Source organism: Psammomys obesus, unplaced genomic scaffold, assembly GCF_907164565.1.
Source record: "Psammomys obesus unplaced genomic scaffold, mPsaObe1.curated_primary_1811, whole genome shotgun sequence".
Taxonomy (NCBI): Eukaryota; Metazoa; Chordata; class Mammalia; order Rodentia; family Muridae; genus Psammomys; species Psammomys obesus.
The window spans coordinates 260117-276991 of NW_026585587.1; the positions used below are offsets into that span (position 1 = coordinate 260117).

Consider the following 16875-nt stretch of genomic DNA (forward strand, 5'->3'; position numbering starts at 1 on the left):
AGCTGCTATGAACATGGTAGAACAAATGTCCTTGTTGTGTACTTGAGCATCTTTTGGATATATGTTCAAGAGGTATAGCTGAATCTTGAGGTAGCTCTATTTCTAATTTTCTGAGAAAGCACCAGATTGACTTCCAAAGTGGCTGTAAAATTTCACATTTCTACCAGTATGTGTTGTTACTTGAGTTTTTTATCTTAGCCATTGTGATGGGTGTAAGGTGGAATCTCGGGGTTGTTTTTATTTGCATTTCCCTGATGAGTAAGGACGCTGAACGTTTCTTTAAGTAATTCTCTGCCATTCAATATTCCTCTACAGAAAATTCTGTTTAGCACTGTACCCCATTTTTTAACTGGATTACTTGATTTGTTACTTTTTAATTTTTTAAGTTCTTTATATATTGTGGATATTAGTCCTCTAACAGACATAGGGTTGGTGAAGATCCTTTCCCAATCCATAGTCTGTCATTTTCCTTTGCTTTACAGAAGCTTTTCAGTTTCATGAGGTCTCATTTATGGATTGTTGATCTTAGAGTCTGTGCGGTTGGTGTTCTGTTCAGGCGATATCTGTTACCCCTTTGATCACCAGGGTTGATTTGGCTGATCTGGCTGTTAGGCAAGTATCTCCTTCCTCCCACACCACTCCTTGTGTGTCCCTCCTGAAGCTGAGGACTTGGTTGAAGAAGATGGCCTTCCCCAAATAGAGGAGGACTGGTCTTCCATCAAGGGTATAGGAGTAGCTGTGCTCCCCTGCTAGAACTTCCAAACAACCTCAAGGTCCATAAACCAGGAACTTTAATTATTTTTTCAAAGTTCCTCTCCTTCATAATGAAAATAACACCAACTACCTCCCGGGGTTGTTGTGGATACTAAGCAAATGGTGCATGTCTAAGCAAAGGATCTAAAAAAATTCTTCCCAGTGGATAAATTTCTTTATGATACTAAAGATTACTTACCTACCTGTGATGGCTTGGAAACCTAATAAATGTTACTAGGCAGTGTTACTTGTGATACAGATATGTAACGTCCTCCAGCAGGGGAGATTAAAATTAAAGCAGGAAAGAAATCCCAGGTTCACCTACTGTCGTCACTTACACTGGGGTCTGGAAGCTCTGCACACACATGGATCTGTTCTTAGCAATATCAGCTTTCATGGAGTTGAGGGTCTCAACTCAAAGTGGACTCTACATGCCTTTGAACAGACCTTATATTATCATAGCTAAGATTTTGAGTAGCAATCTTGCCTGCTGGCTGCTTTCATTGTTCATTCCCTTATGACAAACTCCTACTACTACTATGTTGAGTTGTTTGGTTTTCTATGCTATATGTATCTCCAAGTGCCTTTGATGTCAAGCACAGAGTTCAGTAGTCTATTGGGCTGTGTTGCAGATACTAAGAAAATCTGGACTGTAACTGATATATTTATTAGATATTAAAGGTTCATTGTTATCACCATTTTGTCACTGTGAATACCAATCTTTTCTTTCTTTACAGACATTTGTGTCTTGTTAACTGACTACTAAACTCACCCAAATAGTAAGGAGCTGAATTTCTCTAATGCATTTATGGAAAGCAAAGATCCAAGAATTCTTGCAACTAATTGTAAAGTTAGGAAGCTGATTAAAAATTTAGTATTTCCAATTATAGAATACAAAATTATGCCAAGTTGTCATTGGATTAAGAAAATGAAGTTTCATCTTTTTTATTGAATATAGATATTGTTTTATCCAATATATTTTGGTTACTGTTTCATGTCTTCCTCATTTCCCTCACATCTGAGTTCACTTCCCTTCTGTCTCTTAATGGAAAATAAATGGGCATCTAAGCAATAGTAATCAATAAAATAAAATAAAACCACATCAGAATAGGACAAAAAACACAGGGATGAGAAATCATATTTTATCATTTTGATGTAACCCCCCCCAAAAAATGCACCTTAAAATCAAGAATGAACATCACCTCTTGGCAAAATGATGAAAAAAATATTCTAAGCAAATGAACCTAAGAATTAAGCCAGTGTAGCCATTAAATAGCTTACAAAATAAATTTCAAACCAAAACTAACAAGAAGAGTTAGGCAAGAATACTTTATACTCATAAAAGAAAAATCCACAAAGGGAACATGGCAATTTTTAACATCTACGTACCAAACACAAAGACACCAAATTCATAAAAGAAGGTTTTCTTCTCAAGAAAGACAAAAATATATCATAAGTCTTTGTTAGTATATCAAACACAAAACATGAGTCTTTTCTTAGCCATTTTAGCCTAGTTTCCATACTTGATAGTCTCATATATACTTCATTTCATTATACAAGAGAAAAAGCCAGTGACGGTCATTCTCATTAATGAATGAGAATGTTGCATTTTTTTTACTTCAAATGTGAAATGAGATTCTTACCATGTGTTCATTAATGTTGATAAGTTTGTTACTGCTTCTTTCAGCTATGTATCTATTTATTTTTGCCTACTGTACATTTAACTCAAATGTACTGTGCAAATATCTTACTACTAATTGACTTCTAATTCCTAAACTAAATGAGGAACTAGTAAGATTGTTCAGCATTTAGGGACCGGGAACTCCACAAGGAGAACAACAGAGCCAGGGAGGCCTGCAGAGACAGATACTCCAACAAAGGAACATGCATGGAGAGGACCTAGACCCCTCTTCAAAGGAAGCCCATTGTCTGCTCAGTTTCCAAGTGGGTTCCCTAGTAAGGGACACAAGGACTGTCTCTGACATGAACTCAGTGGCTAGCACCTTGATCACCTGCCCTTGGGTGGTACAGCCTTGCCAGGCCACAGAGGAAGATGATACAGCCAGCCTTGATGAGACCTGATAAGCTAGGGTCAGATAGAAGGGGTGGACCTCCCCTATCAGTGAACTAAGGAAAGGGCATAGGAGGAAAAGAAGGAGGGTGGGTGGGACTGGGAGCAGACAAGGGAGGGGCTACAGTGGGGATACAAAGTGAATAAGTTGTAATAAAGAAATATATAAATAAAATTAAATAAAAAAACAAAACTTGCTGTTCTTTCAGAGAACCCAAGCTCAATTCCAAGAACCTACAGAGGTGGCTCACATTTGTCTATAACTCCAGCTCCAGGGCATCCAAAATCCCATGTCTGGATTCACATACATATATTTATACACAGATAGACACCCAACATACACATCAATCTTTACATTTCACTCCCCACCCTCACACCCAGACCTGTTTTTGGACTAAAAAATTGGGCTAGGAAGACAAATAGTGCAGACTTGAGAATAAGTGTGGTGAGGATTGCAGCAGAGTTAACTACAGCCTGGTGATGATGCTGGGATCTGGCCTGAGGCAGTATATAATGTGATGAATTCATTTTCCCACAACTCTGAGTTTCTTGACTGGTTTTATGGGTATATGGCTTCTTGGGTTTGTAGTCTGCTAAAATTGTCAAGGATGAAGTGGCTTACCTCTTGAGATCCATGCTAAGTGTACAAATCATTGATATATGTTAAGGGAAGAGTGAGTTGCAATAAACACAGAGAAGTTCTCAAACTTCTCTGCAGTAATGAAAGCTTCCTGTGAGTACAGAACAGCAGATATACTAGCACAATCATATGTGGTCTAAGGACATTAAAGTGTGCAATGAGCTGTACACACACACCCCAGTGGTTCCATTGATGATAAGGAAGCTGAGCAATCCTTATCACTAAGTCAAGTCAAGCAGTGCTATTCAGGAGCTTATTACAATGCTGGTATAAATGATCTTAATGCACTGCTAGTTTCATAAAAGGCTAGTTCATAAATTGTGTGCATTGTGTACTTCATAATGATAACAAGTGAGTAACTGGCTTATTTACTTCATCATGATTCTAGAGTGTGTTTCTTTTATATATATTTTAAAGCTAATGATAATAAACGTCTATGCCAATGGAGTTTGTGTGGTTTTTATATTACCCTTTTTGTCATTTTTTATTTTCAGTGCTAGAGATTGAACTCAGGGCCTGAGACATGTTAAGCTTATACTATACCAACACGCTACACCTCAGCCATTATTGTTTTAGAATTTTCTGATACGTGTGCATAACAAAGTTTTTATATAAATTTCATGCATGTTGCACCAAAAGCAGCCTCATACGGCTTCTGTTTTCCATGTCTCCTGATGAATCTATACCATCTAGGCTTGTACATTTAATTAGAGTTACCTAACGGCATGTTTATCAGAATATGCAACCCTTTTAGGTGATAGACAGCTCTGTACTTGTTGAAAGATTAGATGAGAGCATAAAGAACCAAAGCTTTGAAATTATATATGAGGCTGTAGCCTTGTGGTTCTCAACCTTCCTAACGATGTGATCCTTTAGAAAAGTTCCTTTTGTTACTACTTCATCACTGTAATTTTGCTACTGTTCTAACCAGTAAAATAAATACTTGATATGCAGGAGATCTGCTGATGTGTGACCCTTGTGAAAGGGTTGTTTTAGCACTGAAGGAGTCTTGACCCACAGGGTGAGAACAAGTGCTTAATCTAATGTAGAAAGATGATGATAACCCTCAGAAAGACAGAGGTAAAGCACAAGAAAATGTCCGTGGGTTCTGTCTGACATGCTGATTGCAAGGAAGAAGTAGATACACCCTGTTGTTGTTTAGATGTGTTTACTTGGGTCTTAGATTTAATAAATGTAAAGGATCATATTTGATAAGTTTACCTAGAGGAACAGGTGCAGATTGACAGGGAAATGAAAAGAAAAAAAGTGAACCAGCAAAAGATGAACAAGAAATCTTTGAAAAAGATCCTTTGGCTGACAAAGTATGAATAAGGAACAGAATATATCCAAAAGAAAAAAATCACAAGACTCAGAAAGGCACAGGAGTCTAGTGTTTCTAGATGTTTCAAGAGGTGAGGGTCTGCACAGGTGAGAGAAAGTGTTTCCAGTCATGGAACAGGTAGGACTACATTAAACTATTTCCAGAAGGTGCAAAGAAAATGCAAATCCTTTCTTCTGGATATTTGTGATGCCACCTTATGATTCCCACTGAGGGATTCAGTCCAGGATCTCCACAGAAACCTGTCTGTACAAACCTAGATTCCATATATAATGAACGGTGAAGGGGATGGCTATAGACCCCTCCTCACCTTTCTGTGTGATTAAAATCATTTAAGATTATTTATAATTCTTGACACATGTAAAAAATATGCAGCCATTAGTCCAGATTGTCTTTTTCCATTTTAAGCTATTTATTGCTGTATGTATTGTTTTACAATTTTCACCAGAATATTTGTTTGTAAATTTATTACCTTTGTTTCAAATTTTTTTTTATTTCATTTTCTGTGTATGGGTATGTTGCCTGTGTCCATCTTTATACATCACATTTGTTCCTTGTACCAGAACGGGCCAGAAAAAAAAAAGAATCTGAAACACAACATCTCTCCAATCTGAAATGATAAAATAGTAAGGAATAGCTTTAGGGAGAGAGACTTTTATTCCCTTTCATGTGCCTGCAGCAGTTTGCTTCCCACTGTTAGCCAGGCTGTCTGGACTTAAGGAAGGTGACTGGCACTATATAAGACACAGAAGGTGTTTGCATCACATTTTGGAGGCTACAATAAAATTTAAATATTCCATCCATTTTGCCACTAGTGAGGAACTTCTGGCTACATCATAACAAGGTGAATAGCACTACGGAAGGCATTCGGTTGAAAACAGGGAATAGAGAAAGAGAGATGGCACCTGGAGAGACAGGAAGTAGGAAACTAGAGAGAGGCTGACTGCTCTTGGTGCAGCAGCTCACGCTCATGAAACTGATAATTTCAATAGGGCATTACTATGGTGAGAAGAAGCATCCATCTACTTGTGAAGTAGAACCTTTATGACTAAATTATTTCATTAGGTCCCACCTCTTCAAGCCCTCCTGTCTCAACTCTGACATACTGAGAAAAGGAATAAACTTTTAGAACATAAGCTGTTGGACTTAGTCATGTCCAGACAATAGGAGAATATCATGACATTTAATGCTTTCTTTCTTTTCTTTTCTTTTCTTTTCTTTTCTTTTTTCTTTCTTTCTTTTCTTCTTTCTTTCTTTCTTTCTTTCTTTCTTCCTTTCTTTCTTTCTTTCTTTCTTTGTGTTTGTGTTGTGTCTTGTTTTGTTTTCTGAGAGTAGGGGCTCCTCTGTATAGCCTTGGCTATCCTGGGCTCTCTTATTAGACTAAGCTGGTATCAAACACATAAAGATTCATCTGACTCTGCCTCCTTGTCGGATTAAAGGCAGGTACCACCACGCTGGGCCTAATATTCTTTTTATTTTGAATTTGCATTTCTATGTGGTCACTTTTTAAAATGAGTTAACAGAAAAGCCAGAAATACATATGTACTTGTGTTTGGAACATTCATAGTTAACTTTATGCATAATACCTTTTTATGTAATGTTTTGTATAATGTTTTATTTATTATTGAAAATTTCATACATGTTTACAATGTATGTTGATCATATCCCCTCCTATTATTTCACTCTGGAAACCTCTGGGACCTCCCAACATGTTCCCTTCTTAAGCAAGAGGCCATCTCTCTACTTTAAACCAGTAACCCAATAAATCCAATCAGCACTGACCACATATGCATGTGTGTGTGGCAATCCACTGGGACTTGAGCAAGCTATAGTGGTGACACTCCCAAAGGACTGTGACTCTTCCTCTCTCGTGAGCCATCACCTGGCAATAACTTCTTACTTAGAGGTGAGGTCCTGGAAGCCCCTGTCCCATCTGTGCAGGAATTTTGATTGGCTTGGTGTTGGGCAGATCTTCTGATCTTGTGCAGATCAACCAAGCTGCCAGAAGTTCATATGTGCAATAGCCACAGCATGTCCAGAAGGCAACATTTCACAGTTTTCCTCATCAGATCTCTTGCATTAGTTCCACTTCCTCTTCTGCAATGTACTGTGAGACTTATATACGATAGGTTGATATATATGACCCAACTGAACTTGAACAAATAGTTTCACATACTTTCAGTTGTTTGTTTTATCCTTTTATTGAAAAAAGACTTTTTCTCACATAAAATATTCTGATTATCAGTTCCTCTTCTTTTACTCCTCCCAGTTCCTCTCCACCTTCCTTACTCTCTTTCCACTAGTCATTAGAAAGTAAGAAGGCTTCTAGGGATAATAATGAAATGAAAATATAATAGGAAAAAACCCAAACCAACACATTGGAATTGGACAAAGCAAACACACAAGAAAAGAGTCCAAGAGAGAAATCCATCACTGTAATCCACCATAAAAACAAACTGAAGGAGAAAAACCACATGATCATCTCCTTAGATGCCGAAAAAGCATTTGACACAATCCAACACCCATTCATGTTTAAAGTCTTGGAGAGATCAGGGATTCAAGGCAATATAGCAAGCCTATAGCCAACATCAGACTCAATGGAGAGAAACTCAAACCAATCCCACTGAAATCAGGGACAAGACAAGGCTGCCCACCCTCTTCGTATCTCTTCAACATAGTACTTGAAGTTCTAGCCAGAGCAATAAAACAACTAAATGAGATCAAGGGAATACAAATTGGAACAGAACAGGTCAAAGTTTCACTATTTGCAGATGATATGATAGTATACATGAGCGACCCCAAAAATTCAACCAGAGAACTCCTTCAGCTGATAAACACCTTCAGCAAAGTGGCTGGATACAAAATTAACTCAAAAAAATCAGAAGCCCTCCTGTATACCCAAGACAAAAGGGCTGAGAAAGAAATTAGGAAAACAACACCCTTCACAATAGCCACTAGTAACAAAAAGTACCTTGGAGTGACTCTAACCAAGCAGATGAAAGACCTGTATGAGAAAAACTTCAAATCTCTGAAGAAAGAAATTGAAGATATCAGAAGATGAAGAGATTTCCTGTGCTCATGGATCAGTAGGATTAACATAGTGAAAATGGCTATTCTGCCAAAAGCGATCTACAGATTCAATGTAATTCCCATCAAAATACCAACACAATTCTTCATAGATCTTGAGAGAAAAATTAAAAACTTCATATGGAGAAACAAAAAACCCAGAATTTCCAAAACGATCCTGTACAACAACAGATTGTCTGGAGACATCTCCATGCCTGATCTCAAGCTGTACTTCAGAGCAATAGTAATAAAAATGGCATGTTATTGGCATTGGTATTGGCATAGAAATAGAAGAGTGGATCAATGGAACCGGACAGAAGACCCAAAATTAAACCCACATACCTATGGATATTTGATTTTTGACAAAGAAGCCAAAACCATTCAGTGGAAAAAAGACAGCATCTTCAACAAATGGTGCTGGTCCAACTGGATGTCTACATGCAGAAAAATGAAAATAGATCCATATTTATCATGCTTCACAAAACCAAAGTCCAAGTGGATCAAAGATATCAACATAAAACCAGATACACTAAATCGGTTAGAAGAAAAAGTGGGTAAGACATTGGAACTCATTGGCACAGGAGACAACTTCCTCAACAGAACACCAACAGCACAGGCTCTAAGAGCAACAATCAATAAATGGGACCTTATGAAGCTGAAAAGCTTCTGTAAAGCAAAGGACATAGTCATCAAAACAAAACAACAGCCTACAGACTGGAAAAGGATCTTCACCAACCCTACATCTGTCAGAGGGATGATATCAAGAATATATAAAAAACTAAAGAAGTTAAAAAACAGCAAATCAAGCAATCAGATTAAAAAAATGGGGTACAGGGCTAAACAGAGAATTATCAGTAGAGGAATACAGAATGGCAGAGAAACACTTAAAGAAATGCTCAATGTTTTTAGCCATCAGAGAGATGCAAATCAAAATGACCCAGAGATTTCACCTGATACCCACCAGAATGGCTAAGATCAAAAACTCAAGTGACAACACATGCTGGAGAGGGTGTGGAGAAAGGGGAGCCCTCCTCCATTGCTGGTGGGAATGCAAACTTGTACAACCACTTTGGAAATCAATCTGGCGCTTTCTCAAACAATTAGGAATAGCACTTTCTCAAGATCCAGTTATACCACTTCTAGGCATATATCCAAAAAAGGCTCAAGTACACAACAAGGACATTTGCTGAATCATGTTTGTAGCAGCTTTATTCGTAATTGCCAGAACCTGGAAACAACCCAAATGTCCCTCAGTTGAGGAGTGGATACAGAAATTGTGGTACTTTTACACAATGGAATACTACTCAGCAATTAAAAACGAGGAAATCATGACATTTGCAGGCAAATGGTGGGATCTAGAAACAATCATCCTGAGTGAGGTAACCCAAAAGCAGAAAGACACAGGATAGACACTCACTTATATAGACCTAAAAGATAGGATAAATATACTGAAATCTATCTACCTAAAGAAGATCAACAAGAAAGAGGACCCAGGGTATGATGCTCAATCCTCACTTAGAAAGACAAATGGGATGGATATTGGATGTAGGAGCAAACAAGTAACAGGACAGGAGCCTACCACAGAGGGCCTCTGAAAGATTCTACTTAGCAGTGTATCAAAACAGACATTAAGACTCATAACCAAACCTCTGGCAGAATGCAGGGAACCAAAAAAGGGGTTGGGGGGAGTTGATAGAATCTGGAGAGGATAGGAGTTCCACAAGGGCCAAATATATCTGGGCACAGGGGTCTTTGATGAGACTGTTTTCTCCAACCAAGGACTATGTATGGATGCAACCTAGAGCCCCTGCTCAGATGTAGCACTTGGTAGCTCAGTATCCAAGTGGGTACCCTAATAAGGGGAACAGGGACTGTTTCTGACATGAACTTGATGGTGGGCTCTTTGACTCCCCCCCCCCTAGGGAGAAGCAGCCTTTCTAGGCCACAGAGGAGGACTTTGCAGACAGTCCTGAATACACCTGATAAACCAGTATCAGATGTAAGGGGAGGAGGTTCTACCTTATCAGTGAACTTGGAAAGGGGCAGGGAGGAGATGAGAGTGAGAAACTGTAACTAATATTAAAAAAAATAAAAATTAAAAAAATAAAAATAAAAATAATTTATAAATACTAAAAAAAAAAAAAAGAGTCCAAGAGAAAGCATAAGAAGCAGAGATCTATTTAACCATATTCAGGAATTCCATAAAAATGTTGAGTGGGTACCAGGCATAGTGCACATCTTTAATCCCAATACTTGAGAAGCTGAGGCTGGTGGATCTCTGTGAGTTTGAGGCCAACCTGTTATACAAAGTGAGTCTAGTACAGCCAGGGTTATTACACAGAGAAACTCTCGTCCCCCCCCCAAAAAAAATAAATCCAAAACTGGTCCCTTACTTACAGAAGCTTTTCAGCTTCATGAATCCCATTTATCATTTTTATCTTGGTGGCTGTGCTTATGGTGTTCTGTTCAGTAATTTGTCTACTGTAACAATGCATTAAAGACCATTCCCTATTTTCTCTTTTAGTTTAGTGCATCTGATTTTATTTTGAGGTCTCTTTGATCCACTCAGTATTGATTTTTATGCAGGGTAATAAATATGTATCTATTTACATTCTTCTACATGCTGACATCCAGTTAGACTAGCACCATTTGGTTTGGGATGATTATAAGTATAGTGCTAATTTTTGAGTTTGTATTTGTCAGATGTGTATTTTGTTCATTGGTTTCTGTTTCCTCTCTGGTCTTCTGGGCTTTGTGGCATGGATTTCTTGTTGGCCTTCTTGACCTCTAATTCTACAGAGTCTCTGACCAGGTTGGGGTCTTGATATCTGGCAATTTCATTGGGCTTTGTGCCCCAGGGGTTGGGATGTTTATTTTCTGACTGGCATGGCCTGTACCTGAGCAGCTGGAGACTGCTGAAATGGGGGAAGGGACCTGGCCATGGGGCAGGTGATGACATGGAGAGAATAAAATGGGTCTTGGGAAACCAAGGCTAGGTAGAGGGGCAGTTAAAAAGGCAGGAACTCACTCAAATGTCGTTCTGACTGGTTTGTTCTGCCATGTGTGTCTATTTTCAACAATTGTGTCATTTATCTTTTTGAAACATCATATATATACCAATCCTTGTATAGAATGTATACCTTATATAGAGGTCAGTAAATTAACTAGAAAAACTTTAAAAAATTAATGGAATTTTCTACATGTTTATGTCCAAATTGTTATTAAGATATCTCACAATTCTTGGGTTGCATAATGTATAGAGTGTTTCTTTATAGTTCCTGGTAGTATAAACATTTAATATTACCTCTACCTATATATTGTTTTATTTATATATTGTGTTTTATATATTGTTTAGCTTTCAGAAATTGTCAAAATGCTTTTTTCAAGGGTTAAATGTCTCAATAGCACAATCAGAAATTCCGTTTACATATTCTGCAAAGAGAGAATAAAGAAATTCATTTCTAATATCAGACATTCCACATACCACAGACCATCCAAGTATTGGTATCTTATTTATTCAATGAAATGTGTGGAAATGATTCTCCTATATTTAGAAGTTAGTATTTAGAAGTCATGTGATGCCACCATAATGAACAGGGCACTATTAACATATTTCTTTATCAATTATCAAAGTGATGTGAATACTTAATAAATGGTTTGTGTGATTGTAAAGTGTGTGTACGATGCATACCTATGTTTTGATAAATTGCTTGTTGTTGGGATTTACAACATATATCTCCTACCATAAATAATTTTTTGACTGGAAGGGCTAACAAGCTGCATTACAACCTGAGCAAGAAAAATTTAATATTTAAATCATTAGATAATGAAGACAACAGTCTGTGCAGTGATCACATCACTGAATATTATATTGCTCTGTTTCTTTCTCTCTTGTGAATGATGTGTGAGACCCAGAAACTGATTGGCAAAATCACCATAACAGCAGAGCAAGGGGAAGTAGACAGATTGGATAACTTCTTGAACAAGCTAGGAAGCTGCATAGGAAACCTGAGGTGAAAAACTCTAATCACTTATTCTTATATCCAAGGCATTCTACAGAGGTCACAGAGCAAATGCACTGCTGAATAATGAGGAAAGTAAACCGTATATTAACAACGATAATACAAGGTCATTTTTCCAAGACTACTGTCTTTTTCATGATCTTCCTAAAAGCAGTCTTCATATCCCTATTTCTTAGGCTGAATATGATGGGGCTAAGGAAAGGGGTAATGACTGTGTAAGGAACTGCTATGAGAGTATCATCTCCCCCTGAGGCTTCAGGCTTCAGGTAAACAATAGATGCAAAACCAAAGTGGATGATGACCACAGTCAGGTGTGAAGCACAGGTGGAAAAGGCCTTTTGCTTACCCTCTGCTGAAGGGATCTTGAGGACAGAAGAAAGGATGAACACATAAGTCAAGAGGATGAGCAAGAATGTACCCAGCAAACCCAACACTGACATCAGTGTGACAATGAATTCTGTGAAGTCACTGTCTAGGCAGGACAGCCTCACAACTGCCCTCATGTGGCAGAAGAAGTGTCTGATGAGGTTAGGTATGCAGAAAGACACCCTGAATATCAGGGCAGTCTCAATTAAGGAAATCAAGAAGCCTCCAGCCCAAGCACCGGCCACAAGCTGTCCACACACAACATTGGTCATCAGAAGAGGATATCTGAGGGGGTTACAGATGGCCAGGAAGCGGTCATACCCCATCAAGGTGAGAATGATGCAGTTTGTTCCACCAAGACCCAAGAAGAAGCACATCTGCAAGCCACAGCCTGTGACTGAAATGCGCCTGGCCTTGTCCAGCAGATCCACCAGCATCTTGGGGATGATAGTCAGGGTATAGCAGGTCTCAGAGAAGGAGAGTGCACTGAGGAAGAGGTACATAGGGGTGTGGAGAGATCTGTCCACCCAAGTCAAGCCCATGATGGCCAGGTTGCCTATTAGAGTGAGCATATAGAGGCAAGAGAAGAAAACAAAGAGGAAGGTCTGTACATGTGGGTAAGCAGAGAAGCCTATAAGAATGAATTCCTTCAGGATTGTCTGGTTGATTGCCATTGCTTGGGTTCCTGAAAAGTGAAAGAAAGAACAAATGAATCTTAATTCCTCCTTATCATTTAATATATTCAAATGAAATGCATGGTATGAATAAGACAAATCATAAGATTAGAACATAGAATCAATTTCCCATTCAGTTTAGCAAACTCAGCTATGTATGTAGATAATGTGATTTTCTAATTGTGCATTCATTTATCCTCAAAATATGTTGATTATGAAACAATATGTCACCAGAAACTTTATTTATTCCTCCCTTACAAAGGTTGACTACCAATGAAGAAACCTAATGGTATGTGTGAGTGACCTCTCTTGAGATGCTGGCTCCGGGGTCCCGTAGGCCAGCAAAACCTTACAGGCTTTGTTATTAGTGAACATTGTTCTTAGTGAACATCTAGACTTGGTGCTAAGACCCTATCCCTAAAGAATCACATAATTAAATAATATCTAAAACATTCATCCACATTGACTACATCCTATAGTACTGCAAAGTTTCCTTTACACTTTTGGGGAGGAAAACCATTAATTATGTTAACCAAATGTGAACTCTGGGAACTAAAATATGGCTGGCTTTGGACGATATGCTCACTGGTGTGATAGCATATCAAGGTTGTGGGAGTAAGAGATTACTTTCCAGTGGGTTTTAAATCCTGGTTCAGAAGATGGAACTTATGCCTGGTGACATTAACTGGGCCCAAAACTCTTGACTGGACAAGTCATAGGCCATAAGGGAGAATCTAAGCTATGTGGTACTTAGTATTCTAATATGTGGAATAGTGATCAACTGCTCCTAAGTGCTTTTGTCATTTGCATAGGTCAGTGCATCTCTGAACACCCTTCAGAGAAGCTTATTTTCATCATAAATGGTTAATGCAGAGAATTAGACATACAGAAGAATTAGATTCTGTGCCATACTCAGCTCTAATTGGGAAATCTCTACCACTCGCTCACCCACAAGGGATCAAGAATCCTTGATGAAGAGGAGAATAATTCTGCTAGAGGTGGAAATTGCACATATGTGCAGAAAAAATTATTTTCTAGACATAATCTTATGTGAATGTGACTGCAAGCACGCTATTGGCAAGACAAAGCCAACCCCAAATCTCAAACGGACAGAGGAGGAACACATGAAGCCCCTTCTTTAGCAGAGAAACCAGTGGCCATTGATAGCTGATGGGAGGTAAATGTGGTGATGAGGTGATTGGGGATTTGATCAAAACAGTTTATATGCACATGTATGGAAATTCTCAAACAATAAAAACTAATAAAAATAAAGAAAATAGGTAAGTTTGGATACATAAATGAAAATATTAATCTTTCTTAAAAGTAGAGTCATTTACCTGAAAAAGGGTTTTAATGGTCAGTAATGTAATAACGATGAGACGCTGCAGCTGGTGTTCAGATGAAGTAGACTCAGACACACCTCTAGGTAAGACTCTCAACACAGAAATGTGCTCAGTGTGCCTGAGATCTGGGGAGATGGCTCAATGGATAAAGCATTTCCTCACAGGTATGAAGCCTTGACTTCAGATTTCAGCACCTACATCCAAGTTGGGCAAGAATTGGTGTTCATCTGTTGTCTCAGTACTCAGGAGCCAGAGTCAGGGATCATGGGACAACCCTCTGTGAGACTGTTTGGAATTGGCAACCTCTCGGTTCAACAAATATCCTATTTCAAAATACATAGTGAGATCAATGGAGGAAGACACTCAGTGTCAACTTCAGCTCTCCACATGCATGTACTCACATGTTTCCACACATATGAAAACATACCACACATGTACATATACAACATATCACACACACATACACATATATAAATAAAATCAAGTCAAATAAAAACATGCTTCATTATTATCTTAGTTAATTTTTTCTTGCTGTGATAAAGACCATGACCGAAATGCAAGATGCAGAGGAAAGGCTTATCTCATCGTACAGCTCTCAGTCGTTCCTGAAGAAAATGCTGTGAAGGAATTCAAGGCAGGAACTCAAGGAGAGACCATGGAGGGGTTCAGCTTACTGGCTTGTATCTCAGGGCTTTATCAGCCTGCTTCGTCACACCATCCACAACAAGGTGCCAAAGGACACCCGGCAAGTTGGGTCCTCTTATGTCAAGAAAATGCCTAACAGACTTTATACCGGAGAGTTTTATGGAGGCCTTTTCCTCAGTCATGATTCTCTCTTCCCAAACACGTGGAGGTTTCTGTCATGTTAACAAAAGCCAAACATAACACTGGGAAAGACAGAAGTCCAACATAGACACTCCCGTATCATGTATAGTCTTACGTTTGTTAAGTAAAGACTCTAACTTGATTTCCTGGTAAATTTAGGACTAGGCTTGGATAATGACTTACAACTGCTGCAGAAACCTGAAGTCATTACTCCTCCTTGAAGAAGACATTCAGGTCATAAGACATTAGAGAAAACACACACACACAATCACACACACCACTCACACATACATACCACTCTCATACACACATACATCACACATACACACAGACCACACTGTCTCACACACATGCCACACTACACACACACCACAAGCACAAACACACCACACACTGATAGGACACACACATCAAATTCACACACACATACCACACACACATACACACACACACACACACACACACACACACACACACACACTTCCCTTTTGACACTCAGAAGGGAGAGCTGAATGGACATTAGGAAACACCAGGATTCTTAGTAACACCAGCACTCAAAGTAATCAACTAGACATGCAAGACTAATACATAAAGACTAGGTATGTACATAGAAAGTAGGAGGCAAGTGAGAATATGCCCATTTTCTTAATGGCAAGCTCATCACCCAAAGACAAATATTATGAATGCATTGTGTGAAATCTTCAGTAACACTTCATCTATTTAATCTCACTTCTCCAACTTTCACACCATGATGCTTGTCTTTATAAGTAATATATTCAGCTTTCTATTAGGCAGAGCTGTTTTTCCTGTCTCACATGTCAACATATCTGATAACTAGCAATTATAGAGTCAATATTTCCCAAAATTCTATCAAATGTTTATTGATTTTGCTCTTCACTGCATAAATACAATGTGCATAAGACAGCTGTGATCGGTGGAGGACAGCTGAGATTAACTTACTTTAAAAATAATTGTATCTAGGACGTGGTTTGTTTCTAACTGGAGTTATCCTGCTTTGTCCCCATTCTCTCTACCTCTCCTCCTTGTTTTCCTCTTCAAGAATGTGTCCATGTTCATTCTGTCTCTATTTCTAAAGGTGACGCTTTAAGGAGAAAAGAATTCCTAATAAATGATGTATGGATAAGTTAAGAATCAGAAATTGATTAATCGATAGACCATGTATGTTTACTTTTCACTATTGTGAGTTTTGAGCATGTAGAGTGACAGTTTCCATAATATATAGAATCAGTTTAGGCTAAATTCACCTTCTGAAGGCAGAATCCGTCTTGCTATTGTAAGAAGAGACATTGAGAAACAATGTAAACACAGAAACAGTGCAGAGGTAATATAAGACCCTCTGGACTCCACCTTACAGATTTTTTTCATTCTTCTGTCTTCATATACAACACTGTGTACTCTTTCCTACATGTCTCTTTGAATCTTTGTATCTTCTCACACTTGCTCAGATCACTCCTTGCTCCCTGCCATGCATGGACAACATGTTCCAGTTGTACTTGCTTTGCCTTCCCCTTTCCTGTAGTCACATTGTCTCAGAATCTTATTACATGTGACTCAGCATTTCTCTGTTCTTTTGTTTAACGCTATGATATTGACAATTATATTTTAGGAAACCTGGGGCTTTCATGTGAGTTATTTGGTGTAAGCCTCCTTAAGGTTGAATTCAACTGTCATTCTTCCTGATTTCTAAAATTTGCTTGCAGGTAATTATTTTATTTCTTCCATAATTAATTTTCCATAATATTCTGGACTGTCCCA

The 16875-nt window shown here is 38.4% G+C and overlaps 1 protein-coding gene across 1 annotated transcript; it reads right to left on the reverse strand.

The window, feature by feature from the left end:
• Positions 1-11998: 11998 nt before the first annotated feature.
• Positions 11999-12931, reverse strand: LOC129678999 (olfactory receptor 10X1-like). The gene has a single exon (XM_055609978.1). It carries the CDS (start codon positions 12929-12931, stop codon positions 11999-12001), a length of 933 nt encoding a protein of 310 aa, XP_055465953.1.
• Between the last annotated feature and the right edge of the window lie 3944 nt (positions 12932-16875).